The sequence below is a fragment of the Rattus norvegicus genome, chromosome X, assembly GCF_036323735.1.
Source record: "Rattus norvegicus strain BN/NHsdMcwi chromosome X, GRCr8, whole genome shotgun sequence".
NCBI lineage: Eukaryota > Metazoa > Chordata > Mammalia > Rodentia > Muridae > Rattus > Rattus norvegicus.
The window spans coordinates 17,536,977-17,563,094 of record NC_086039.1 but is presented as its reverse complement, the minus strand read 5'-3'; the positions used below and the strand labels follow the sequence as shown (position 1 = coordinate 17,563,094).

At 47.8% G+C, this 26,118-nt stretch overlaps 1 protein-coding gene and 1 long non-coding RNA gene across 2 annotated transcripts in view; one reads left to right on the top strand and one right to left on the bottom strand.

Annotated features, from left to right (window-relative positions):
• Positions 1 to 23,103, top strand: part of Cacna1f (calcium voltage-gated channel subunit alpha1 F) — a 28,317-nt gene extending 5,214 nt beyond the window's left edge. The window contains exons 9-48 of the mRNA NM_053701.2: positions 1,273 to 1,463; positions 1,701 to 1,793; positions 1,903 to 1,996; positions 2,136 to 2,162; positions 2,312 to 2,472; positions 3,448 to 3,673; positions 4,548 to 4,755; positions 4,850 to 4,970; positions 5,092 to 5,173; positions 6,260 to 6,305; positions 6,870 to 6,921; positions 7,608 to 7,761; positions 7,924 to 8,053; positions 8,749 to 8,808; positions 8,955 to 9,061; positions 9,149 to 9,236; positions 9,659 to 9,766; positions 9,852 to 9,904; positions 11,432 to 11,578; positions 12,710 to 12,911; positions 13,010 to 13,168; positions 14,012 to 14,122; positions 14,376 to 14,459; positions 15,213 to 15,233; positions 15,424 to 15,552; positions 15,838 to 15,903; positions 16,151 to 16,242; positions 16,965 to 17,124; positions 17,356 to 17,483; positions 17,743 to 17,839; positions 18,467 to 18,569; positions 18,836 to 18,937; positions 19,045 to 19,175; positions 19,366 to 19,509; positions 19,897 to 20,066; positions 20,698 to 20,805; positions 20,912 to 21,039; positions 21,125 to 21,237; positions 22,439 to 22,636; positions 22,873 to 23,103. Coding sequence (NP_446153.2) covers positions 1,273 to 1,463; positions 1,701 to 1,793; positions 1,903 to 1,996; positions 2,136 to 2,162; positions 2,312 to 2,472; positions 3,448 to 3,673; positions 4,548 to 4,755; positions 4,850 to 4,970; positions 5,092 to 5,173; positions 6,260 to 6,305; positions 6,870 to 6,921; positions 7,608 to 7,761; positions 7,924 to 8,053; positions 8,749 to 8,808; positions 8,955 to 9,061; positions 9,149 to 9,236; positions 9,659 to 9,766; positions 9,852 to 9,904; positions 11,432 to 11,578; positions 12,710 to 12,911; positions 13,010 to 13,168; positions 14,012 to 14,122; positions 14,376 to 14,459; positions 15,213 to 15,233; positions 15,424 to 15,552; positions 15,838 to 15,903; positions 16,151 to 16,242; positions 16,965 to 17,124; positions 17,356 to 17,483; positions 17,743 to 17,839; positions 18,467 to 18,569; positions 18,836 to 18,937; positions 19,045 to 19,175; positions 19,366 to 19,509; positions 19,897 to 20,066; positions 20,698 to 20,805; positions 20,912 to 21,039; positions 21,125 to 21,237; positions 22,439 to 22,636; positions 22,873 to 23,103 — 4,825 coding nt within the window. The remainder of the gene's footprint in view (positions 1 to 1,272; positions 1,464 to 1,700; positions 1,794 to 1,902; positions 1,997 to 2,135; positions 2,163 to 2,311; positions 2,473 to 3,447; positions 3,674 to 4,547; positions 4,756 to 4,849; positions 4,971 to 5,091; positions 5,174 to 6,259; positions 6,306 to 6,869; positions 6,922 to 7,607; positions 7,762 to 7,923; positions 8,054 to 8,748; positions 8,809 to 8,954; positions 9,062 to 9,148; positions 9,237 to 9,658; positions 9,767 to 9,851; positions 9,905 to 11,431; positions 11,579 to 12,709; positions 12,912 to 13,009; positions 13,169 to 14,011; positions 14,123 to 14,375; positions 14,460 to 15,212; positions 15,234 to 15,423; positions 15,553 to 15,837; positions 15,904 to 16,150; positions 16,243 to 16,964; positions 17,125 to 17,355; positions 17,484 to 17,742; positions 17,840 to 18,466; positions 18,570 to 18,835; positions 18,938 to 19,044; positions 19,176 to 19,365; positions 19,510 to 19,896; positions 20,067 to 20,697; positions 20,806 to 20,911; positions 21,040 to 21,124; positions 21,238 to 22,438; positions 22,637 to 22,872) is intronic.
• LOC120099258 (uncharacterized) lies at positions 1,055 to 22,486 on the bottom strand. Its single transcript, XR_005498334.2, has 2 exons — positions 22,209 to 22,486; positions 1,055 to 3,803 (listed from the first exon to the last, which is right to left on the bottom strand). It is a non-coding gene; the product is annotated as an uncharacterized LOC120099258 (long non-coding RNA).
• Positions 23,104 to 26,118: the final 3,015 nt, after the last annotated feature.

Below are 26,118 nucleotides of genomic sequence, written 5' to 3'. Positions count from 1 at the left end.
GAAATGAGACAAGGAACATGGAAAGCCCTGGTTTCTTGAATATTGCACTGTTATAGGAAGATACTAATAACAGCAATACAAGATAAGGAAATGTACACATACGTGCGCGCACATGTGCGTGCGCGCGCGCACACACACACACACACACACACACACTCACATACAATATGCACTGCGCAGAGGGAAAAAATGAGGAACAGGGAGATGTTGCAATTCAAAATACTCACATCTGGGGCTGGGGAAGCAAAAGCTCAGTAAAGAATGCTTGCCAAAGCTGGGCATGGTGGTTCATGCCTTTAATCCCAGCACTCGAGAGGCAGAGACAAGAGGATCTTCCGAGTTTGAAGCCAACCTGGTCTACATAGTGTGTTCTGGGGCAGCCAGGGCTACACAAATAAACCGTGTCTCAGAAAATAAAGACAAAAAAAGTGCTTGTAGAAGATTCAGGTTCAGTTCCCAGCAAGCACATGACAGGTCACAACCATCTGTAACTTCACTGTTGAAGGAACTGATTCCCTTTTCTGGCCTCTGAGGGCTCCTGAAGCCAAGGGCTGTGCATGTTCAGGCAGGCTCACACACACACACACATAAATAATAAATAATCTTTTAAAAAAGAAATAACGGGGAACATCAGAGCTAAGAGTCGCATTGCACGTCTATAGCCAACATCCAGAGAGAGGAAAAGATTGCAAGTTTGGTAAGGTCCTGAGCTAGTAATGAGACATTAGCTCAAAAATATATAATAATATATAATCAGGCCAGGCCTAGAATGTACACCTGTCATCCAAGCACTTAGAAGGCAGAAGCAGGAGAATCACATTGAATATATATATATATATATATATATATACATATATATATATATATATATATATATATATATATATATTCAGAACCCAGCAACATGGATTTGTGGGGAAGATGCTTGTTTCCAAATCTAATGACCTAATTTTAATACCCAAGACCCACGTGGTAGCAGGAAAGAACCATCTCCCTTGGATTGTCCTCTGGTTCACAGGCCATGACACCCATTACCACACACATAAATGAATAGATAGATAGATGGATGTAATTCTTTTAAAAATCAGGAAGGACCTCTTGAGAGAGTGTTGATGGTATTCTAAGTCACAGGAACAGCTGGCGCAAAGGCTTGGGAGCTGGTATGTCCTTGGCTTCTCCAAAGAACAATTAGACGGCTATTGTGGCTGGGCTAGTAAAGGCAAGGTTACTGGTGATGACTTCCTTATATAGTCTGCTCCCCTCTTCCTCCAGGGAGTTCTCCAAGGAAAGAGAAAAGGCAAAAGCCCGAGGTGACTTTCAGAAGCTTCGGGAGAAGCAGCAGATGGAAGAGGACCTTCGGGGCTACCTGGACTGGATCACACAGGCTGAGGAGTTGGACCTTCATGACCCCTCAGTAGACGGCAACTTGGCTTCTCTTGCTGAAGAGGGACGGGCAGGCCATCGTAGGCAACTCAATTCTGGCCCAGCTTCACTCCTACCCCAGATGTGATTGCCCTCCTGAGACCCAGACCAAGCCTGCAGCCATCCGAGGCTTTGCCTCAACTCTGGCTCAGGACACAGACTCTCAACCCAGACTTAGATACAAAGGCTCCAACTAGCTCCTTATCCCTTAGACTTGACCCTAATTCTGCCCCCAGGCCGTCCTTCTCAGTTGGAACTATCCCCCCCCCCCTCCACAGGACCACAACTGTCAGAGCTGACCAATAGGAGGCGCGGACGACTGCGTTGGTTCAGCCACTCCACTCGCTCCACACACTCCACCAGCAGTCATGGTGAGGATTAAGCTAGGGGTGGGGCAGAGCTGGGGTAAGTAGACAGGGAAAACCAAAAGTAGCACCTAAAGTCTTTGGGTCCTGACCTCTATCCTCACTTTGCCTGAAGCCAGCCTTCCAGCCAGTGACACTGGTTCCATAACAGACACCCCCGGAGATGAGGATGAAGAGGAGGGGACCATGGCCAGCTGTACACTCTGCCTGTGAGGAATCCCAGCCCTTGATCCCTACGTAGCCCAGACACCATTCTTACTTCAGCTTCAAACACCTGACCTCCAGTCATAGCTGCTGATTCCCTCTCAGCTTATGACACCCTCCCCGCCCCTTTTCAATCATTTCTAGAAACAAGATTATGAAAACCAAGGTCTGGTAAGTTGTGAAAAGTTGTGCAACCTTTTGGCCCCATGAATTTGAGACCAGTCCACCTCCATGACCCATGTGACTCCTGGGACCCCCAACCAGCACACCGGGCTGATATAGGCCAATCTCAATGATGCCATGGGCTCTCCTCTGCCCAGCCGCCACTTCCGCCGAGCCAACCGTGGTCTCCGTGCACGCTGCCGCCGGGCAGTCAAGTCCAATGCCTGCTACTGGGCTGTATTGCTGCTCGTCTTCCTCAACACGTTGACCATCGCTTCTGAGCACCATGGGCAGCCAGTGTGGCTCACCCAGACCCAAGGTGAGTCTCTGCCTGTCAGCTCTCCTCTTCATCCCTTGCTCCCTTCACCCTAGAAGTTCAAAGGCAGGCTGTCCAGGGAGTCTTTGATCCCAGATAGCACCTTCCAATGCAGAGGAGTACAGAAACCTTAACTTGTCCTATACCGCTGTGCAAACCACACTTATGTGCTACCTGCTATGTGTATCAAGCTCTAGTCTCAGTATCGCACATGTCCAAACTCAAACTTGGTTCCACTAAAAAGTTAGTACCTCGGTGCTCAGGTCGAGGGTACAGATCACCATGGCATTGATGTCAAGCAACTAACTGCAGGATTCAGCTCCTGAGGGTCAGAGCAGGAAGTAGAATCCAGGCTCTTAACATCGTGGTCTCTGGACAAGTTAACCCCTCCGTGCCTCAGTTTCCCCATGTGCAAAATGGAGGCAATGGTGACTAACCGTGGCATGGAGTGGTTGGGAGGATTAAATGAGCTCGGCTGTAAAATGCTTAAATATTGTTTGGCCTACCTCAAGGATCAACTGTTATGATTCCTTACAATCTTAAACCCTTATAAACGTAAATCTTTATTATTGGTCCTGCCTCTAACTCCACTCCAAACCAGTTCAGTCCCAAAGAAACCATAGGCTTGGAACTGGAGCTGTATTTCAGTGGAAGAGTTCATGTGTGAGGCCCTGGATTCCATCCCCACAACCAAAAACATAAGGCATAAACATTAAAAAAATTAAAAAGAATAAATCCTAGATGCTAACTGTACCATTGAGTAGAGATTTGTCTTGGATTCACAAAGGGGGACTGTGGCCCCCACCTCAACTCTACCCTGTGCCCCAGCTCCAGATCTCGCTTGTTTTGACCTACAAACTCACTTTAGTCCCTAACCCCAGTCAAAGCCTAGCTCACACCTGACCAGCTCCCAGCTAACGCCAAGATCCCACCAGAGTTCATGGCTTCCTAAACATATGCCGCGCCACACCCCAACAGAATATGCCAACAAGGTTCTGCTCTGCCTCTTCACCGTGGAGATGCTTCTCAAACTGTACGGCCTGGGCCCCTCTGTCTACGTTGCCTCTTTTTTCAACCGCTTTGACTGTTTCGTGGTCTGTGGGGGCATCCTAGAAACGACGTTGGTGGAGGTGGGGGCCATGCAGCCCCTCGGCATCTCAGTGCTCCGATGTGTGCGTCTCCTCAGGATCTTCAAGGTCACCAGGTGTGTATGCATGGAGACCAAAATGCAGCCCCAACTCTGCACCCCAGCTCTGAAGATAATTCCCTCAGCCTCCTCGTTCATTTAGCAAGCTTCCATGGAGCACCTCCAGTTACATGCTGACCTTTGGGCCCTAGGGAAAGCAAAGAAGCACAAATCCTTACCCTCTAGGGAAGGAGAGTCACCAGGAGTAGTGCCTCCTCCATCTCCATCCATTTCCCAACCTGACTTTACCCCCAAGCCCATCTCCATGCTTATTCTCCATCCCAGCCACAGTAGCTCTCTAACCCCGACCCCGACTGCCTATAATCCACAGGTCCACTCTCTAATCCCAAGCCCGAACCAATCTCCCACCTCAGCCCTAACTCCCAGCCCCAGCGCCATCAGCGAGCACCAACCATCACACCATTCTTAATTTTCCGATGCCACTCCCAATTCTCTGATACAACCCTCCTCCCTCCTGGACAGCTACCTTTCTCCAATTGCAACCCCATCCTGCTCTCCCTAACCCCAAGCTCCATCTGTACCCCCTTTTTTATACCATCCTTCAACCATAACCTACTCCCAACCCCGCCGACCCCAAATCACCACGGCCCAAGTCCTCCCAGTCCCAACATGAAACCCGATTCTCTCTCCACTTCCCCGCTCATTTCACCTCCCACCACACCCTGAGCACCAGCTCTAACTCCAAACTTAGTCATCTCCCTTTTGTACTCTTATCACACTTCAATTCCAAAAAAAAAAATCACTTCCAACCTTGGCAGCACAGTCTATTTTTAACCCCTTCTGCCCCAGTGTATCCCAAACGGGAGGCCTGCCTGGCTCCTGACTCCTGACAAAATGAATGTCAACCGTGCACTTCCTATTTCTGCTGCAGGCACTGGGCATCCCTCAGCAATCTGGTGGCATCGCTGCTCAACTCCATGAAGTCCATCGCCTCCTTGCTGCTTCTCCTCTTTCTCTTTATCATCATCTTCTCCCTTCTTGGCATGCAGCTGTTTGGGGGCAAGTTCAACTTTGACCAGACCCACACTAAGAGAAGCACCTTTGATACCTTCCCCCAAGCCCTCCTCACCGTCTTTCAGGTATGACCTGGACACCCTGAGATGTGTACACACGTTGGTAGGGCCTGGAGTTGTAGGGGGTCTCAAGAAATTTTTGGTGCCTTCCTTCCCCCAGATCCTGACTGGTGAGGATTGGAATGTAGTCATGTATGACGGTATCATGGCCTACGGTGGTCCCTTCTTCCCAGGGATGCTGGTGTGTGTTTATTTCATCATCCTCTTCATCTGTGGCAACTGTATCCTCAGAGCTTTCGGGGAGTGCATAGAGTGAGGTGAGGGTGAGCAGGGTGAGAGTGTGGGCCTGGGCAGCACACAGGCAGGACACTTCTTCATCTTTGCAACCTGAGCTCACTGCAGACATCCTACTGAACGTGTTTCTTGCCATTGCTGTGGATAACCTAGCCAGCGGGGATGCGGGTGCTGCCAAAGATAAGGGCAGGTGAGCTCTGGCGTCATCTCTAAGACTCCCTTTCCCTAAGATCTCTGACTCGGATCTCACAAATACACAGCCTATGGAACATTTTTGTGCTCGAAAGCCCCAGTTCCAGATATAGTCCTCAGAAAGTCATTCATTCATCACGTACTCATTGAGCACACACTTTATGCTAGGCCCTGCTGCAAATCCTAGGGAGACAGCATGGGCTGACATGCTGTCAGCAGCCAGACATGACAAGTCAGTGTGACAGCAGACAGAGTCCTTGCTGTTTGTAGTTGAGGAATGCAAGCAAAATTCAAGAACATTGTTATGTAACTTGAAGAATATGTTAGTAAGCCGGGTGCTAGAGTACATGGCTTTAATGCCAGCTCTCAAATGCAAGTTTATCTCTTTCACTTAGAGGCTGTCCTGGTCTACATAGTGAGTTCCAGTCCTGTCACAGACTTTCTCAAAAAAAAAAAAAAAGACTATGTTAATAATAAGTGGTGAAGGGACAGAAACAGAAGAAAGCAATAGTGAAAACTGATAACAAGCCAGGCATTCCATACCTATATTCCCAACACTGGGAAGGCTGAGGCAGAAGGATAAGGACTTCAAGGCCAACATGGGCTCCATATTGAGACTGGATAGGAGATGAGGGTCAATGATCGCCCCTTTGAAGTGGTGGCGGTGTTAACCTATCTACAACAAAACATCCGGGCCTGGGACCTAGCTGAGGGGAAGACAATGTATGTGTTTGAAGTTCTGGTTTCCATCCCCAGCACCATAACAAGCAACCACAAACCACCAGTGAGGCAGGGACGCAGCTGGGAGGAAAATGGTAGGAAACGGGGTTACATGTTAGGAGGGGGGAAAAAGACCAGAGTGGGGGGTATTCTGGGTCAAGAAGAGATTTTGGCTTTTGTTCTTGGTAGTGCTAAGCATGGAAGCGTTAGGGTGCCACAGGCTCCTTCCTGGATGCTGTGAGGATAGACTATAGGCAGACTAGAAGCAGGAAGCCCTAAGAAAGGTCTGTCCTGACAGCAGTACCCAGCCCAGCCTCACCCGTCTGTTATTACCTTCAGCAATCAGCCCTCTTTCCTTGAACAGAGAGAAGAGCAGTGAAGGAAACCCTCCCCAAGAGAACAAAGTATTGGTGAGTTAGAAGCCTGGGTGTGCTGATACATGCTTTTGATCCCAGCACTTGGGAAACAAAAGCAAGAGAGTCTCTGAGTTTCGAATTAGCCTGCTCTACATAATGAGTTCCAGTCAGCCTGGACTACAGAAGGAGACTGTGTCTTTTTAAAAGGGTGGGGGAGCTGGAAAGGTAAGAGCACTTGCCCATTTTCTAAAGGACCTGAATTTGGTTTCCAGACCCATGGCAAGCAGATCACAATTACGTGTAACTCCAGGTTCAGGAGACACAACGACCTCTGGCCTCCAAGGTCACCTGCATTCACACACGCATACCCATACATGGATACACATAATTTAAAAGAATAAAAATAAATCTTAAAGAAAATAAGCCTGGGCTGTCTCTCCCTCATCCCTCATCCCTCATCCCTCATCCCTCATCCCTCATCCCTCATCCCTATCGATGTGCACACAGCTTTAACCCTATCCTCTGACAATCTATTTCCACGTTATCCTGTCTCGTCTATGCCTCCTTTGTGCCTGGTGTCTCTCCCATAGTCGATGACTCCTATCTTCCTGTCTCCAGGTGCCTGGTGGAGAAAATGAGGACACAGAGGGCACAAAAAGTGAAGGAGCAGGCAAGTAGGCAGGCCACATGGAAGTGACAAGGAGTATTGGAAAGAGAACGCAGGCAGAGAGCTCCTGACCCCTGACGAAATCCTCTCTGGCCAGCAGACTCTTCCAAGGTCGTCCTGACGGCAGTAGACACAGTGCACCTGCCTGTAGTCTTAACACTCGAAAGGTAGCAGATTTAAGGACACCTTGTGCTAAATAGTGAATTCCAGTTCAGCGTGGACTTCCTTAGAGACACTAGAAACTATCTCAAAAAAAATAAATCAGTAAGGACTGGGGCTATGCCTCAGTAGTAGAGTGTTTGCACAGCATGGGGAAGACCCTAAGTATAATAATCTTGAGCACTGCAAAAATACAGGAATGGGCTTGGTTGGTAACCAGCAACATATGGGACACCAAGGTTAAACAAGAGAAATGGACGTTTTATTTTACTGTGGGCCTTCTCAGAACCTTTGTTATCAAATTATGTCTGTGCATATAACACTCACTAAGCACATTGACCAGGCTGTCACTGTGTCCCCAGTACTGTTCTAAGAGCTGGGCATACCATATTAAACGAAACAGATCTAAGTTCAGATCCGTGACTGAGGAGCTGAGATTCTGGGCAGGAAATGAGAGGAGAGGAATTCGTCCTGTGCCAAGCACAATTCCAGGACTTTTCCACTGAGTTGTCTCATTGCTCTTTTCCCAGCACCAGGCATGGAGGAAGAGGAGGAAGAAGAGGAGGAGGAGGAGGAAGAAAATGGTGCAGGACATGTGGAACTCCTGCAGGAAGTTGTACCCAAGGAGAAGGTGGTACCCATCCCTGAAGGCAGTGCCTTCTTCTGCCTCAGCCAAACCAACCCGTGAGTGTTAGGAATGAACAGCAATAGGGCAAGGAAGAGGGGATGGCCAGGTGGGGAGCCCCAGAACTGCTCAGGAGGCAATGGGACACAGACGGATCTCCTTGGATCTCCTAGGAAACACCGATCCTGGTTTCTAATCACTGCCTTTTCTCCACTCCCCAGGCTTCGCAAGGCCTGCCACACTCTCATACACCATCACGTGTTCACCAGTCTCATCCTGGTGTTCATCATCCTCAGTAGTGTGTCCCTGGCTGCTGAGGACCCCATCAGAGCCCACTCCTTCCGCAACCATGTGAGCCCATGGCCAAGGGCTGGGAGGAACTCACAGAGGGCATTCTCCTGGGCACAAATCTAAAGCCAAAGTAGAGAGAGACCAGAAGACACCTCACTGGGCTGGAAGGGAGGATCAAGAATGGTGGCGGATATTGCACCAACAGCCATTTCCATAGTCCAACGAGTGTGGGTCAGAGGATCAGGATTTGACTGAGGGTAGGGGAAAGGTACTCTGGGAGGTCAAACAGGCCAAGGACACTTATGTAGCTGGGCAGATACAGAGGAGCCTAAATCTGAGCCCTCACATTGGATGGCCAAACGTTTGGCATGTATAAAAGTCTTTCCTGATGTTGAGGAGGGAAAGCAAGGCTTACATTGAGAGGCACACAAGCAAGCTGGCATGGTCGTGCATGTCTGGGTTTCTAGTCTTTGGTGGCTGAAGCAGGAAAATTACTGCAACTCTGAGGTCAGTCTGGGTAGATGATAGATAGATAGATAGATAGATAGATAGATAGATAGATAGATAGATAGATAGATAGATAGATAGATAGATAATAGATAGATAGATAGATAGATAGATAGATAGATAGATAGATAGATAGATAGATAGATGATAGATGATAGAGAGACAGGGAAAGAGAGAAACACACAAACACACATGCCTACTAATCCCCTGTAGTTGTGACAGTGTTCCTCTCTTTCTTACATTCCCAGATTCTGGGGTACTTCGATTATGCCTTCACTTCCATTTTCACCGTGGAGATTCTATTAAAGGTGATTACTGGACCCTCAGTCATATCCTCAGTTGCCCCAGTCGATTCTCACTCCACCCCATCACCTATCTCTCTGTTCTTCGTCTGTCTTACCCACCAGCTACATCCTCAGGTCTAAGGTCTAATCCAATATAATCTGATCCCCAGATGACGGTGTTTGGGGCTTTCCTGCACCAAGGTTCTTTCTGCCGTAGCTGGTTCAATCTGTTGGATCTGCTTGTGGTCAGTGTGTCCCTCATCTCCTTTGGCATCCAGTGAGTGACCCCTCCTCCTGCCCTCCCCACTCCTCCCAGAACCAGAACCAAGCCCTAACAAAGACCTGAAAACTTCCCATTCCCCAGCTCCAGTGCCATCTCAGTTGTGAAGATTCTCCGAGTCCTCCGAGTCCTGCGGCCTCTCCGAGCCATTAACCGAGCCAAGGGACTCAAGGTAAGCCCAGCTCATCCAAATCCACAGGACCCAGCTCCTGGGTCAGGATGACTGATCCAACTGACTATTGCACAAAGACATGACTGCACGCAGCCTAAACCCAACACGTGACCACGTATTCTTGCCAACTGGCCATGTGCTCTGACCTACGTTCCTTACAAGTGACTGTACCAAGGGCCACATTTTTCTAATTCATGTCCTTGGCATGTGACTATATATCCTTGCCTAGAAAACCCTTATTCCTTGTTGATATCATACATGCTATGATAATAATAGCCATGGGAGATGTTACTCCACCATTCTGACTTGCAACCACATACCCCTGGCCCAAGTCTTTAAGCCATAGTCATCAGCCAAATTCCCCACTACATCCTATATATGGCCTGTGATATCCATCTGTCACGTGTGGGGGTGTTTTGCAGCATGTGGTGCAGTGTGTGTTTGTGGCCATCCGGACCATTGGAAACATCATGATTGTCACCACCCTCTTGCAGTTCATGTTCGCCTGCATTGGTGTTCAGCTGTTCAAGGTGAGGGAGAGCCAAAGGGAGGTCCAGGCGGGGGTCAAGGTGGGGCAAGAAAGGTGAACCTGCTTGACACATTTCCTCCCTACAGGGAAAATTCTACAGTTGCACTGATGAAGCCAAACACACCCTGAAAGAATGCAAGTGAGTGTTTGAGGCCTCACCCTCTACTGAATCCAGAACCCCTCCCAAATCGCATAGAGATATCCAGATCTCTCTAAAGTCCCTGAAACCACTTACAGCCTCTTACCAAGAACTCTAGACATGTCTGGTTTCCAAAGTCCCCAAGACCTTCAAACTTCCCTAAATGCCCCCAAGATATACCCCCAGAACCCTCCTATTAATTGTAGAGCCCTTCTTATCTCGGCAAGCCCTCAAAGTCCCCCCATAACCCTTCCCCACTTTTTTTTCAGCATTACCTACATTCCTCCCCAGAACCTCTTGCAATTTCCTGCTGTGAATGCCAGCTTCCATCTAGAGATGTTTGTAGATGGAGGTGGTTTATAAGCAAAGACCATAAAGCCAGGAATCCCAGACTCAAACCTGCTTCCCGGGGCTTGGCATTGATTCACTCTACCTAGCCCTTCCTAGGGCTGAAAAGTAGGGATAAAGAGCGTGCCTTTTTCACGGGGCTGTTAAGAGGAGGAGAGAGGTGGTGCGTGGAATATACACAGCAAACTGCCTGCGTGGTGACCTAGCCTGGTGCCTGGTATAGAGTCAATGCTAGAAAACTTTGGCCACTTGGAGAACTACTTTCCCCTGGATGGCAAAAGCATTCAATGGCAATGGGGACAGTGATATACCAACTGTGTTCCCGAGATTAGTTTTGTTTGTTGTTGGTTTATTGGTTGCTTTTCTTTTTTCTTTCTTTCTTTTACATTCACGTATTTATTAATATGTGGAGTACACATGCCACTGCACATGTGTGGAGATCACAGAAGAACTTGAGGGAATTGATTCTTTCCTTCCTCCATGTGAGTTCTGAGGATTGGGCTCACATCATCAGGTTGGAAGCAAGAACCTTTATCTATCAAGCCATTTTGTTGGCCCCCATTTGTTTTTTTGTTTGTTAGTTTGGGTTTTTTTTTTTTTTTGAGCTTTGGTCTCAATATGTTTGAAACCAGCCTTAAAACTCTCAACATAGCTTTAAACTCACAAGTTTCCTGTCTTCTGCCACCTGAGTTGCTGGGATTATAAGCATGTGCCACTATGCCTGACTTGATTTGATTTTGTCTTTCTGTCTGTCTGTTTGTTTGTTGTGAGACAACAGTCTCAGTATGTAGTCCTGGCTGACCTGGAAATCACATAGACCAGGCTGCCCTCAAATTTGCTAAAGTCTTGCTGCCTGTGCCTCCCAAGTAACAGGGTTATAAATGTGTGCACCACCATGATTAACTGTCATTTATTGACTTACTCCATCCTTGGGACAAATGGGAAATGGGTTCTGTTAGTATTCTCATTTTTTTAAATAAAGAGTGAAGACAAAAATCAACTAGACAGAGATTGAATGTTTATAATAACCCAGCCAAGAAATAAAAGGGCAGGATGTGAGGCCAAGCTGTCTAGGTACACCCCTATGCCCTGCTACAACCATAATAAAGGCCCTAGACTCTTTGCTACCACTCCTCATTCCTCTTCCTCCCCCATCTAACCTGTCTACAACATCCACAGGGGCTCCTTCCTCATCTACCCTGATGGAGATGTGTCACGACCTTTGGTCCGGGAACGCCTCTGGGTCAACAGTGATTTCAACTTTGACAACGTCCTTTCAGCCATGATGGCCCTGTTCACTGTCTCTACCTTTGAAGGCTGGCCTGCGTGAGGGGCAGGGCCTTGGGGATGACAGGAAACTAGGCAGATGGTTCTAGATGATTCCTGGGATCACCGGGGAATGGATGGGAGTGTGCCTTAGGGTTGTAATGAAAATTTCAAGACTGAATAGGGTTTTCTTTCTTTCCTTTTTCCTCTTTCCAGTACCTGGAAATTGAACCCAGGTTTTGTATATGCGAGACAATGATATTCTATTAATCTACATCCCTACCGCCTATTTTCTTGAGTCAGGGTCTTACCATGTAGCCCACTTTGATCTCAAATTGATGATCCTCCTTCCTTATTCTCCTGAGTACTGAGATTCAGCTTTGTGCCACTGGGTCCAGTTGGGTATAGCTTTTTAGAAACTGGCAAGTGTGATAGAAGCCTAAATGGGGATTTCCCAGAACCTTGCTGGGGACTTATTGGGACTTTGGAGCAAGGTCTCTAGAGATTGGGGAAAGGTCTTGGAGGGAATAGGTGAAAATCTACAAAAGACTAAGTGAGCATTACACTGAGTTAAGTAGAGCATGGGGGATTCAAAAGGGGTTCGATGAGGAGATGGGGGTTTGGAAGTTTAACAAAGAGCTACAAATGCCTTAGGGTTTACTAGCTGGATATTTGTTGGGGGGATTTGAGCAGAGCATTCAAGGTTGTAGCATGGGGTTCCAAGATCTTTAGGAGCTTGTGGGGAGTTCTGGAGAACCACATAGAGGAAGTGCTCCAGGACCTTATATAAGGAGATTCAAGGTCTGCAGAAACATGGAGGATTTTGAAAGGACATTGTATGTCTAGATAGGTTTCTTTTGAGAGCTGCATAGCAGTTTCAGGAGGTTTCTGGGACAAAAGGTTTGGATCCTGTCTTACATAGTTGAGTTCCAGGACAGCCAAGGCGACATGGTGAGACCCTGTTTCAAAAAAAGGAAAACAAAGAAACAAACAAACCCAAGATCTAAGCCCCTTTAAAAGCCTCATGTGGGTCTCTTTATGGTTGTTTAGAAGTCTCGAGTTATTGGGTTGAAAATTTGGGGGTTTTGGAGATTTGGGGGATGAATGTGATGAGTAGCCGAGGAGGAAGTTGGAGGGGGCTGGGATTCCCTGGATCACACCCTCACTTCTACATCCCACTGTCTCCCACAGGCTACTATACAAAGCCATAGATGCACACGCTGAAGACGAGGGCCCTATCTACAATTACCATGTGGAGATATCAGTATTCTTCATTGTCTACATCATCATCATCGCCTTCTTCATGATGAACATCTTTGTGGGATTTGTCATCATCACATTCCGTGCCCAGGGAGAGCAGGAATATCAAAACTGTGAACTGGACAAGAACCAGGTGACCTCTCACTCCTGACCCATGACCAGCAGACCTTGCCTTGGAAACCTTGCCTTGGGAACCTTCCCAGCTCACTCATGCTCTATACCACTATGCAGCGCCAGTGTGTGGAATATGCACTCAAAGCTCAGCCACTCCGCCGATACATCCCCAAGAATCCACATCAGTACCGCGTGTGGGCCACAGTGAACTCAGCCGCCTTTGAGTACCTCATGTTTCTGCTCATCCTCCTCAACACAGTTGCCCTGGCCATGCAGGTCTGAACCCTCCATCTCGATCATTACCAAACATTTGTTCTCTTCAGGCAATCTCTTTGAGAGCTATTGGGAATGCACTAGGCTGCAAGTAACAACCCTATGTCCCACTGCCACCCCTCACCCTCCCATCCCTGTGCGCACGCACGCGCGCGCACACACACACACACACACACACACACACACACACACACACACACCTGCCTAACTGACGGAGTCTCAAGTTAGCACATTTGGAACCTTTCCTCACATCTAAAGCCAAAGCCTGCATTCTGTTTTTAAAGATGCTGGGATGTGAAAACAATGGTCGGTAACGGTTGCAAGTTGTCACAGATCGTAAAATGCACTCCAGACTCAAATTCTAAGATGAAAAATATCACGCACCCTAGAGCCGGTGTGGTTGGCTTCTTTGCCTCTAACGCTGAGGAACACGATGTAGGCTGCCTTCCCATTGTTGGTCAGTGAGCCAGGCCCTGTTGATCTTTCTGCTGCGTCATTCCACTGTAAGTTGTTGCATCGTGGTCACAAAACACTACATCCAATCAGGAATTAGTGCACACATCAGTACCACACCGAAGCAGGACAAAGGGAGAGCAGTAGCATCAAGCAGCAATTCTTGCATATTTTAATGAAATAATTTTTCACAGAAGCTGTCAACCAGAAGATTTATGTTAGGACTTCATTCCCAGATGATCCTTGCCTTAATGCAAGGCACTCTGGAAATCAAGAACCAGTTTTGTCCGACACAGGGTTTCCAATCCCTAGACTCCTGAGCTCAGACCAGGGACTATGTGTTTGTGTGTCTCTGTCTTAGGTTCTGTCCCCATCTGTTTTTTTTCCCCATAGCACTATGAGCAGACGGCTCCCTTTAACTATGCCATGGACATACTCAACATGGTCTTCACTGGCCTCTTCACCGTTGAGATGGTGCTCAAAATCATTGCCTTTAAACCCAAGGTATACCCACACCCTATGAAGAAACTTTTGGGGAAGGAAGCACATTCCATAGCCCGGTGACTGGGGTGGGGGTGGGGGGCTGTAGAGTAGCACCAAGTAGTCATAAGACTAAGTAATGAGAGGGACCCAGGTACAGGTCACCTGTGTTCCAAGCTAGTCCCTGCCTCCTCAATACCATGTATCCATTACTGGGCCCCTACACTGGTCTGCTGGCTAAAAAAAACACAGCACACTGCTTTCCTCCTGTCTACAGCATTACTTTGCCGATGCCTGGAATACATTCGATGCTCTTATTGTAGTGGGCAGCGTAGTCGACATTGCCGTCACAGAAGTCAATGTGAGAACTGGGCTTTGTGCTAACCCCTCTAGCCTCTCCCTAGAGCCTTCTTTCACTTAGGTAGACAGCTCCCACTTGCACCCTCCCCAGTCCTGGAGACTGAGCAGTCTTCATTCTAGATCCATCTTTTTTTTTTTTTGAGTCCTTGCTTGGCTCTGTCAACATATTCCTCCCTCTAACCAGCTAACCAGCTCCCCTGTTTCATTTTGCACCCTATCCAGTAGCTTTGCTACCTCCCCAAATCCCTTATTATTTCTGTTATCTTTTTCATTGTCTCTGCCCCATTCCAATGGCTGCATCAACTCCATTGACATCTGCTTTGGCACCATCGTCTCCCTGACTGCTCGTTGGCTCCATCTCCTGTACTGGCCCTCCCCTGGCTCTGTTACCACAACTGATTGCATCATTGGCTTCATCATTCCATCCAATGGGTACTGCATGGTGATAACCTTGACGGACAATGCTGCCGATTGCATTTCTGCATCACTGGCTTCTCTGATGACCGCCCATTGTTTCTCATTTCCATGAGGTTTTGCTCCATTGTTTCCTTCAACTTCTTTGCTCCACCATCTTCTTTACCTGCCCCCTTCATTTCCACCCCCATTAAAACATTGTCTACAACCATCTTTATCTGTTACCCTATAACCTTCCCCACAATCCCCTGAGTATGCACCATCCTTTCCCCTTATCCATTTGGACATATGACCACATCATCTCCTTTATCACCTCTGTTTTGCCCATATGTCCCACCAGAATGGAGGCCATCTTGGTGAGGTAGCTTCTCGCCCCTAACCACAATTTTTTTCAACCATCCCTCACAGCCCAAGAGTCCTTAGAAATGCCCCCTGACCACTCTTGGGTCTGAGTTCTGAGAGATTTGGGCACTGGGAGGGCCAAGGCATGAGGAAAAGAAGCTACTAGAGCTGGCACAAACTGAGCACCCCCATTGCATCCCTAACTTCAGAGCTCAGAGGACAGCTCCCGCATATCTATCACGTTCTTTCGCCTCTTCCGGGTCATGAGGCTGGTGAAGCTGCTCAGTAAGGGTGAGGGGATCCGCACACTGCTCTGGACATTCATCAAGTCTTTCCAGGTAATTCCCCACCCAGAACTACAGCTCCCAGCCTTTCAGACCATTTCTGACTTACCGTTTCCAACTTTCTCTCTTTCTCTGTGCTCTTAATTTGTAACACACCTCTAGCTTCACTGACTTTACCCTACTCTATTTAATATTGTGTCCACATTTGGGGGACACATGTAATTCAAATGAATTAGACTACACCTCCCAGCAGGCCTATGCTAGGGGAGAGGAATGCACTCTGGGATTTAGAGTTCTCTGGCTGCACCTGAAATATCTGTCTCCTTCCCATTCTCCCAGGCCTTGCCCTATGTGGCACTTCTTATAGCAATGATATTCTTCATATATGCAGTCATTGGCATGCAGGTAAGTGGAGAGCCTAGAGAATAATCCTGTCTGAGAGACTTGGTAGGAGTAGCCCTGGTGTGGGGATGGAGGGACAGAAAGATAGACAAACCAGATGACCTTAGATAAGTCCGCATGTGCAAAATGGGCTCATTGGTAATTGCTTTCAAGATTCTAAGGATCTCTTAGGTCTTAGAAAATATGAAACCAATGGGAACACAGGGGAACATAGACCCGTTCCTGGCACACAGCCTCTGTATGTCTATAGATGTTTGGCAAAGTGGCTCTTCAGGACGGCACACAGATAAATCGAAACAATAATTTCCAGACCTTTCCGCAGGCTGTGCTGCTTCTGTTCAGGTAATAAACTCCCACTTCCCTGCTACCTTGCCCCTCAGAATACCTAGGGTACTCAATACCTGCTCTGGACCCCAAGATGCCTAAGCTATATATCAGGGCAGCCTGAGATCCATGTAAGCAGGGGCCTTTGCTGGCTGTGATCTGGGGGAAGGGGGAGTCTTTCAAAATATTCTAGTCTAAGCCATTCTTTTTCAGGCCGTAAGATGTGCCCCCTTTGTAGGCCACAGTGCCGTAATCTGTAAGAGACATTCTCTAACTGCCATTATCATGGCCGTGCTAGTTAAAGTGTTGAAATGGAAGCGGGTGTGACAGTTCAGCAAGGAAAGGCATTTGCTGCCTGACAACCCGAGTTCTGTTCCCAGAATCCACATGTTGAAACAAAAGAAAAGACTTCCACAGGTTGCCCCCATGTGTGTGTGTGTGTGTGTGTGTGTGTGTGTGTGTGTGTGTGTGTGTCTGTATGTCTGTCTTTGTCTCTGTCTCTCTCTGTCTCTCTCTCTGTCTTTCTCTCTTTCTCTCTCTCTCTCTCTCTCTCTCTCTCTCTCTCTCTCTCTCTCCCACACACACACACACACACACGCACACACACAGTAAATTGATGCAAAATGTAGCCCCTGATAATAGTAGGCCATCCTCTCCCTTCCCTAGACCCCCAACACCTGTACTTGACATGACTTTATAACCTCTCCTTCAGAATACTGCCCCTCTGTGACCCTCCCCAGGTGTGCCACTGGTGAGGCATGGCAAGAGATAATGCTAGCCAGCCTTCCAGGAAATCGGTGTGACCCTGAGTCTGACTTTGGCCCAGGCGAGGAATTTACCTGTGGTAGCAATTTTGCCATTGTCTACTTTATCAGCTTCTTCATGCTCTGTGCCTTCCTGGTAAGAACCACTTTCCCACAGCCACTCTCGTTGCCATGGGGACTGGCCCTGAGTGGTTCAGAGATATCCGAATGAATTTGGGCAGCCCAGCTCTTGATAACACCGCCCCAACAATAAGATCAACCAAGGAGCATGTGACCCAATGACCGTATAAGATCATCCCAGACCCTGTCCACCTCCCAAACCCAGCTCTGCTCCTTTACTTAACTCTGCTTGCTCATTGACCTACAGATTATAAATCTCTTTGTGGCTGTAATCATGGATAACTTTGATTACCTAACCAGAGATTGGTCTATTCTGGGACCCCACCACCTCGATGAATTCAAGAGGATCTGGTCTGAATATGACCCCGGAGCCAAGTATACCCTTTAATATCTTACTTAGAATCCTAGGGACATGTGCTGCCCTCCATGGCCCCTAGTTCCAAAACTTCAGATTCATGCATTCCATCACCCATCAATAAAGAGGTTTCTACTTCCCCATCCTCTACCCCCCCCCCATCTGTGCTCCTCATCCCTCCAAGCCTTAAGGTGTTGGTATGGGAGGTAATGATTTGCTGGGGATGGAGCTTAAGAAAGACCTAAAGGAGATCCAGTGGTACCTCTCTGACTGCCCCAGGGGCCGCATCAAGCACTTGGATGTGGTTGCCCTGCTGAGACGCATCCAGCCTCCACTGGGATTTGGAAAGCTGTGCCCACACCGAGTGGCCTGCAAGGTCTGTTTGCCTGCCCACCCACTCACCTACTGACCTCCAAAGAGGCTCTATACTCTATGGGAAAGGAAAGGGACTTTCCTTTGGTAGGGATGGGTATATGACTACACCCACAAAGGTTCCTGCCCTGGGCATTCAGACTATACCTAACATTTTCCCAGAGTGAGTTTTGTGTCTCTGCTGTTCATAGAGACTGGTGGCCATGAATGTTCCCAGAGTGAGTTTTGTGTCTGTGCTGTTCATAGAGACTGGTGGCCATGAATGTTCCCAGAGTGAGTTTTGTGTCTGTGCTGTTCATAGAGACTGGTGGCCATGAATGTTCCCAGAGTGAGTTTTGTGTCTGTGCTGTTCATAGAGACTGGTGGCCATGAATGTTCCCAGAGTGAGTTTTGTGTCTGTGCTGTTCATAGAGACTGGTGGCCATGAATGTTCCCAGAGTGAGTTTTGTGTCTGTGCTGTTCATAGAGACTGGTGGCCATGAATGTTCCCAGAGTGAGTTTTGTGTCTGTGCTGTTCATAGAGACTGGTGGCCATGAATGTTCCCAGAGTGAGTTTTGTGTCTGTGCTGTTCATAGAGACTGGTGGCCATGAATGTTCCCAGAGTGAGTTTTGTGTCTGTGCTGTTCATAGAGACTGGTGGCCATGAATGTTCCCCTCAACTCAGACGGAACAGTGACATTCAACGCGACACTCTTTGCCCTGGTGCGGACATCCCTGAGGATCAAGACAGAAGGTGTGGGGGAAGGGAGGGGCAGGAGTGAAGTGATTCTTGGGGAGGAGTGAGAGAGCAAATGTAAAGAATGACAGACATGTATCTCCTACTTCTGAACCTCAAAATGGCTGACTGGCTTCTCCAGGCCTGCTGCCATACTTTATCTGATAGGAGTCAAGTGAAGCTTTAGGTGAAGCTTCAAAGCAAAGTCCTGCCTCCCACCAACAGCCAGGAGGAGCAACTTCTGCACTTCTATTTCCCCTGCCCCATACTCTCCTGCCTTGCAGGGAACCTGGATCAAGCCAACCAGGAGCTTCGGATGGTCATCAAAAAGATCTGGAAGCGGATAAAGCAGAAATTGTTAGATGAGGTCATCCCCCCTCCAGATGGTAGGCTACCCGTTCCCAGCTCCTTAACTGTCTGCCCAGATTATTGCCGGTAGTTAGTAGCAGTGTAGAGGACCCCTGTGTAACTTTGCTCCCTTTCTTGTCCCCAGAGGAGGAGGTCACTGTGGGAAAATTCTATGCCACATTTCTCATCCAAGATTATTTCCGAAAATTCCGGAGAAGGAAAGAAAAGGGGCTACTAGGAGCAGATGCCCCAACAAGCACATCCTCTGTCCTCCAGGTCTGAAGGACAGGGCCCTGGGTGGTCATGTGTATAGAGCCTGATCTCCCTCATGATCTCCTGAAACCCGTGTCACAGAGGAAGAAACAGGCACACACACACACACACTTTTGCATGAGAAGCAAGCTGAGAGAGTGGCACTTTAGAGCAGGAGTCACAAATTCCCTTCTTTGTCCATCCATCCCCACAGGCTGGTCTAAGGAGCCTACAGGACTTGGGTCCTGAGATCCGACAGGCCCTCACCTATGACACTGAGGAAGAAGAAGAAGAAGAAGAGGCCGCAGGTCAGGAAGCTGAGGAGGAGGAAGCTGAGAACAACCCAGAAACATACAAAGTGAGGACAAGTTTTATTCCTCTCCAAAGTGCTTCACTGAGGGGTTGGGGATTTAGCTCAGCGGTAGAGCGCTTGCCTAGCAAGTGCAAGGCCCTGGGTTCGGTCCCCAGCTCTGAAAAAAAAAAGAAAGAAAAGAAAAAAGAAAAAAAAACAAAGTGCTTCACTATAAAACTCTCCCTCAGACTCTTAAGTGAATTTTATACTGTGTCTGGGAGAAGCCTCCTCTACAATGGAAAACTATTCAATACTTATCACTGGCTGTTGGAAAACAAGGCCCAGATTCAGTCCGTAGGGAGTGATGTTCCCTGCGGACTAGTGAGTGAAACACTGATCAAGTAACTTAGCCATTACATTGATGAAACACTAAAGCCAAATGACTCTCCTCAGGACTCCATAGACTCCCAGCCCCAAGCTCAATGGAACTCGAGGATTTCGGTGTCTCTACCAGTTAAGGAGAAACTCCCAGATTCTCTTTCAACTGGGCCTAGTGATGATGATGGAGTGGCTCCCAACTCCAGGCAACCCAGTGGGCTACAGGCTGGATCCCAACCCCACAGGTATGATCGAGCATCTGGGGAAGGTTGTTAGGATGGAGAAAGATTAGATACTGTGTTGGGTGACATGGGAGAAGGGCTAGTGGCCTTCAAGAAGAAATTTGGGAAGGAAAGATGTGTTTCAAGGGCTCATATGAGTCACATGTGGTGGGCCACAGCAGTAAGGCCAACACTTGAGAGATAGAGACAAGGGGAAATCCAGAGTCCAAGGCCGTCCTTGCCAATATAGTGAGTTCGAGACCCTGTTTTAAAAAAAAAAAAAAAAGGCCAAGACAAACCAAGGGCTCAAATAGGAATAGAGGCTAACAAGAGAAATAGGAAAAAGAAAGTAACAAGAAAACATGAGAAACAAAATGCAAAAGATTAATGCAAATCAAGGATGGTGAAATATGCTTTTCATCCCAGCACTCAAGAGGCAGAAGCAAACATTTGTCTGTGAGTTCAAGGCCAGCCTGATCTATGTAGTGAGTTCCAGGTCAGCCAGGACTACATAGTAAGACTCTGTCTACAAGTAACTGTAAATCCTAGTGTTTGTACAGGGGATGGGGCATGCATTGGGTGAGAGAAACGTGGAGCCTAGGATCAGATATTGAGGGTTAGAACCTAGTCTAACTAATATGTACCCTTTCTCCAGGAGAAGCTCTGGGGTTTTCATGTTCACTATCCCAGAAGAAGGAAGTACTCAGCTCAAGGGAGTTCAAGGGCAAGACAATCAGAATGAGGAACAGGAAGTCCCTGACTGGTACACTGGCCACACCACATGGGCCATGCAGGGGAGGGCAGGAGTATTGGTTCCCCAACTCTGAATCCCAGACCTGAGTTCACTGCCAGCTCTACCTTCTCCACAGGACCCCCAACCTGGATGAGCAGGCAGGGATGCCCTCCAACCCAGTCCTTTTACCACCTCACTGGTCCCAGCAACATGTAAATGGGCACCATGTACCACGCCGACGTTTGCTACCCCCCACGCCTGCAGGCAAGCAGAAAAATAGACCCTGTTGAACCCTAAGGGCTAACAGAACAGAACAGGAGAGGGATTGCCATTGTCCTTTGCCCACCAGGTCGGAAGCCCTCCTTCACCATCCAGTGTCTGCAACGCCAGGGCAGTTGTGAGGATTTGCCCATCCCAGGCACCTACCATCGTGGACGGACCTCAGGACCAGGCAGGGCTCAGGTGAGGAAAAGGGATGTTGTGGCCTTCGGGGAAATAGCATCTTAGGCTGAACTTTACAAACATACTACATTTCAGGGGCTTCATAAGAATAGGGCACTTGAAGGAATATACATAGTCTCCACTGTACTTGTGAAATGGGTTTGCTGTCCCCACTTTACAGGAGGGAACTGAGGCTCAGAGTCTATCCACCCGTGGCCACATAGCTAGTACACAGCACAACTGAGACTTTTAAAATATTTAGTATTTATTTATTCATTTATCAATTTTTGTATGTGTGTATGTGTCTTTATGTGTCTGTGTGCATGTTGTGTGTGTGGATGCACTTACCCACGGGAGTGAGCAGAGTCTAGAAGAGTGTTTGGTGCCCTCCTCTATCCCTCTTTGGAGTAATGGCTCACATTTTCTTGGCTAGGCAGGAAGCCAGCAATCTCCAGTGAGCCTCCTGTCTGTGCTTCCCTTCATGTTAGAGTTACAGGCACGCATGGGAGGCCTGGATTGCTGCATGGGTCATGTGTGCCTGGATTTGAACTCTAGTCCCCATGGTTGTAGAGAAAGTGTTCTTGACTGCTTATTCCCCTCTCCAGCCCCCCACAATTGACATTTAAATCCAGGGTTTTGAGTCAGATATAATGGCACAAATCTGTAATCCTATCACTTGGGAGGTAGGCATAGGAGGAACAAGAGTTCAAAGTTATTCTCAGGTACATATGGAGTTGAGGCTAGCCTGGGCTACATGAGATTCTGTTTCAAAAGAACCAAAACATCTAGATGGGGTGGTTCGCATCTATAATCCCAGCCCTTGTGAGGCTAGTACAGGAGGATTGCTGAAAATTTGGGGCCAGCCTGGGCTACAAAGTAAATTACAGGCCTTGATAAAAGAGCAGGGTCTTAAATACATAAACAAGCAAACAACAAACAAACACACAGGATGCATGCGAACGGGTGCTTTCTATACTCTGACATAAACTCACATGTGGAGCTGGAGATGTAGCTCGGCAGCAGAGCATTTGGCGATCACGTTTATGGCTCTGACTTTGATCCCCACAAACAAAGAAGTCGTCCAGCTGTCCTCTGATTTCCACCCATCCATGTGACTCCAGCTGTGTCATATTAGAGGAGAGTAACAGAACTTCAGGAGTGAATGGAAGAGCCTCATCCTCACCAATTCTTGCCCATCTGCTGTTTGTTTATTCTGACCCAGGGTTCCTGGGCAGCCCCTCCTCAGAAGGGTCGACTGCTCTATGCCCCCCTGTTGCTGGTGGAGGAATCTACAGTGGGTGAAGGATACCTTGGCAAGCTCGGCGGCCCACTGCGTACCTTCACTTGTCTGCAAGTGCCTGGAGCTCCTTCAGATCCCAGTCACCGCAAGAGGGGCAGTGCTGACAGTTTGGTGGAGGCTGTAAGTCCAGATGGGTGTGGGAAAAGGGGCTGGGGCAGAAGAGACAGAGGTGGATGCTGGGAAATGAGGACCAAGAGTGGCCAGGCTCTATGTTGAGCATCTGGAAATTTCTCTTGTCCACATACTGTATTTGAGCCTGTCTCCCTGTGAGGTGCATGCCTGTCATTTATTCACAGTGACCTGCTGTGCACATTTTACCACTGATCAACACTAATCCCACTTGGACCACCCCCCAGGTGCTTATCTCCGAAGGCCTAGGCCTCTTTGCCCAAGACCCACGATTTGTGGCCCTGGCCAAGCAAGAGATTGCAGATGCATGTCACCTGACCCTGGATGAGATGGACAGTGCTGCCAGTGACCTGCTGGCACAGAGAACCACCTCCCTTTACAGTGACGAGGAGTCTATTCTCTCCCGCTTTGATGAAGAGGACCTGGGAGATGAGATGGCCTGTGTCCATGCCCTCTAAACTCTTACCCCTCACCTATCGCTCAATAAATTCCCTGCCCTTCCTTCCCCCAGAGGGAGGCAAGCATGGACCACACACTGCTGAATTTTAGTATCTTTGCACTGGCAGTGTGGGGCAGCCCAACTGCTTCTATCCATCCCTTATTGCATCCCTGAGCCACTGCCCACACATGAGTATTTCCAGAAACCAGGACAGCTAGGCCTGATTATTCAGCGTCAGGGAAGGAGGGAGGAGGTGGAGGAAAAAGAGACAGCAGCCAAAAAAAGCTGGAGACAGAGTGGAGGTGGGGGGAGAGAAGGAGAGCACTGGGCAGATAAGAGGAAGGAAAGAGAAGAGATACTGTCTGGATAGTAAGGGAAGGAAGAGACGTCACAAGGGGTCATTTGCGTCAGCGTAAAGGACAGGCTATAGAAGAGTCTTCACAGGGCAAAGGCCTAGAGGTTGGAGTTGACCCGGAGGCATAAGCAGACGTGTCCCTGCACAGCATCAAGAATTTCAGGGATGTTAAATTAGTGTCATAAGTGTCTCCTGTTTCCCACCCCTGTCTGAGAAAGACAAGAAAAGTCTAAATCCTTTGGTAGAAATTTTAGATGACAGCAAACAGTGGTGCTTCTAGCTCCATGGAACCCGTTCCGAGCCCCCCACCCCACCCCTCGCCTTGGTCCTAAAACACCCGAGAGTCGTTCTCTTCCCACACAGATGCCTGAGCTCTTCTTTCTGCTTCTTGCTCTGCCTTTGGGGTCTCATTCATTCAAGGAAAGTGTATCAGGCACTTAGTGTGTGCCAGGCCCCTTTCCCTCAGAGCAAACTAAGGTGACTTAGACATATGACAAGATTTATCCAAAGTGGGAGTCAGTTCCACTCCACAGGAATTGAAGGTAGCACAGCAAATGATACCAAATGGGACCATCACTGGGGAGCATTTGAAGTAGATCCCTCCTCACTCTTAAGACAGGCAGCTCTTATTTATATCTTTCAAATCAAGCAAATCAGGAAATTTGAAGGGAGCCACAATCAAAGACTGGGACTCGAAACACTCAGTTACACAGGGCCTTGAAACAAAGGCTTGGAGTTGTTGGGCTAATGTCTGGAAAAGCATAGAGACAACTGAAAACTAAGGTTGGGGGCCAGACCATGCAGTCCTGAATGCAAGGCTCTAAAAGCATGGGGGACCTCAGGAAGGCACTGAGTGAGGTAGTGTCACAGTTAACTGTGCATTTTAAGTAGATGCTCTGGTGGTATGCTGAAAACAGAACGGAGGGGAAGAGACCAGAAATGCTAACATTAGCAGACATGACGGTTACTTTAAGCAGGGAAGATAAGGAGGGAAATGGTAAAATGAACCCTGTGCTAAGTGTATTACAGTTGATTATCTTTTTTGGTTTTGTTTTTGTTTGTTTGTTTTGGGTTTGTTTGTTTGTTTGTTTGTTTGTTTGTTTGTTTTGAGACAGGGTTTCCCTACGTGTAGCATTGGCTGTCCTGGAACTCACTGTGTAGTTGGCTGGCCTCCAGCTCACAGAGTGAGTGCCTCTGCCTCCCAAGTGCTGGGATTAAAGGCATGCACCACCATCACACGACAATTATCCTTTTTGTTCAGTACCATCAGACACATAATATTTTAAAACATTTTACATGTCCAAGATCAAACAGTAAATATTAGAAATGAGATTCAAACAATTCAAGAACCAAAACTCAAACAACTGGGAGGTATGTGTTATATACTTGTGTCTTTAAAATATGGGCTGGAGAGGTGGCTCAGCGGTTAAGAGCACTGACTGCTCTTCCAGAGGTCCTGAGTTCAAATCCCAGCAACCACATGGTGGCTCACAACCATCTGTAATGAGATCTGATGCCCTCTTCTGGTGTGTCTGAGGACAGCTACAATGTACTCATATATAATAAATAAATAAATCTTTAAAATAAATATAGGAGCCAGGCATGGTGGCACAGGCCTTTAATCCTAGCACTCAGGAGGCAAAGGCAGGCAAATCTCTATAAGCTCAAGGCCAGCCTGGTCTATACAGACTGAATTCCAGGACAGCCAGGGCTACACAAAGAAACCCTGTCTCAAAAATAAAAATAACTATAGGGGCTAGGGAGACAGCCCAGAAGGTGGAAGTGATTGCCAAGCCTGAAGACCTGAGTGGATCCACAGGACCAACATGGTGGAAAGGAGTCACTCCCAAAAGCTGTCTTCTGACTTCTACTTGTGCACCCATACATACACATGGTAAATCATTAAATGTAAAGGAAGGTATAAAAGTCAGAGCTAGCAAAACAGTGGTGGTCCACACCTTTAGTCCCAGTACTGGGGAGGTAGAGGCAGGCAGACCTCTATGAGTTCAAGGCCAGCCTGGTCTACAGAGAGAATTCCAGGGCATCCAGGGCTACAGAGACAAACTCTGTCTCAGAGGGCGGAAATGCCAGGGCTAACATGGTGCAGAGATAACATTCCAGCATCTGGGCAGTGGAGGAAAAAGAGTAAGGTAAGGATAAGGCCACCCTCAGCTGCCCCTGAAGGTCATGGTCAGCCGTGGGCTACATGAAGTCCTTTCTCAAAAATAAATAAATAAATAAATAAATAAATAAATAAATAAAGTCCAGTCAAATGTCTCCGAATTCAAACAACAGAGGGTTATAAATGGTGTTCTTAACCTCAACTATACATGGCAATCATCACTGAGCTGGATGGACCTAGTGTTAGCATCATGAAAGAAGGCGGTCCGTTAAGAGACAGTTAAGAGACGGCAGTACCCACACAGTGAGAAGAGAGAACCTACTCTGGCAAGTTGTCCTCTCATCCTCACACCTGTACTGTATTCCCCCCCCTTCCCTCCCTCCCTCTCTCTATGCTAAATAAATGTATTGTTAAAAGGGAGCTATCACCCAATAAATACATGTATTTTATAAAGAGGTCCAAGGAATAAACAGAAGGTAAGATATATAGTCAGCAATAATTTGACCAAGAAGAGAAAAAAAAATGAGATGGTTAGAGTTTGGATGTGATTAAAATAC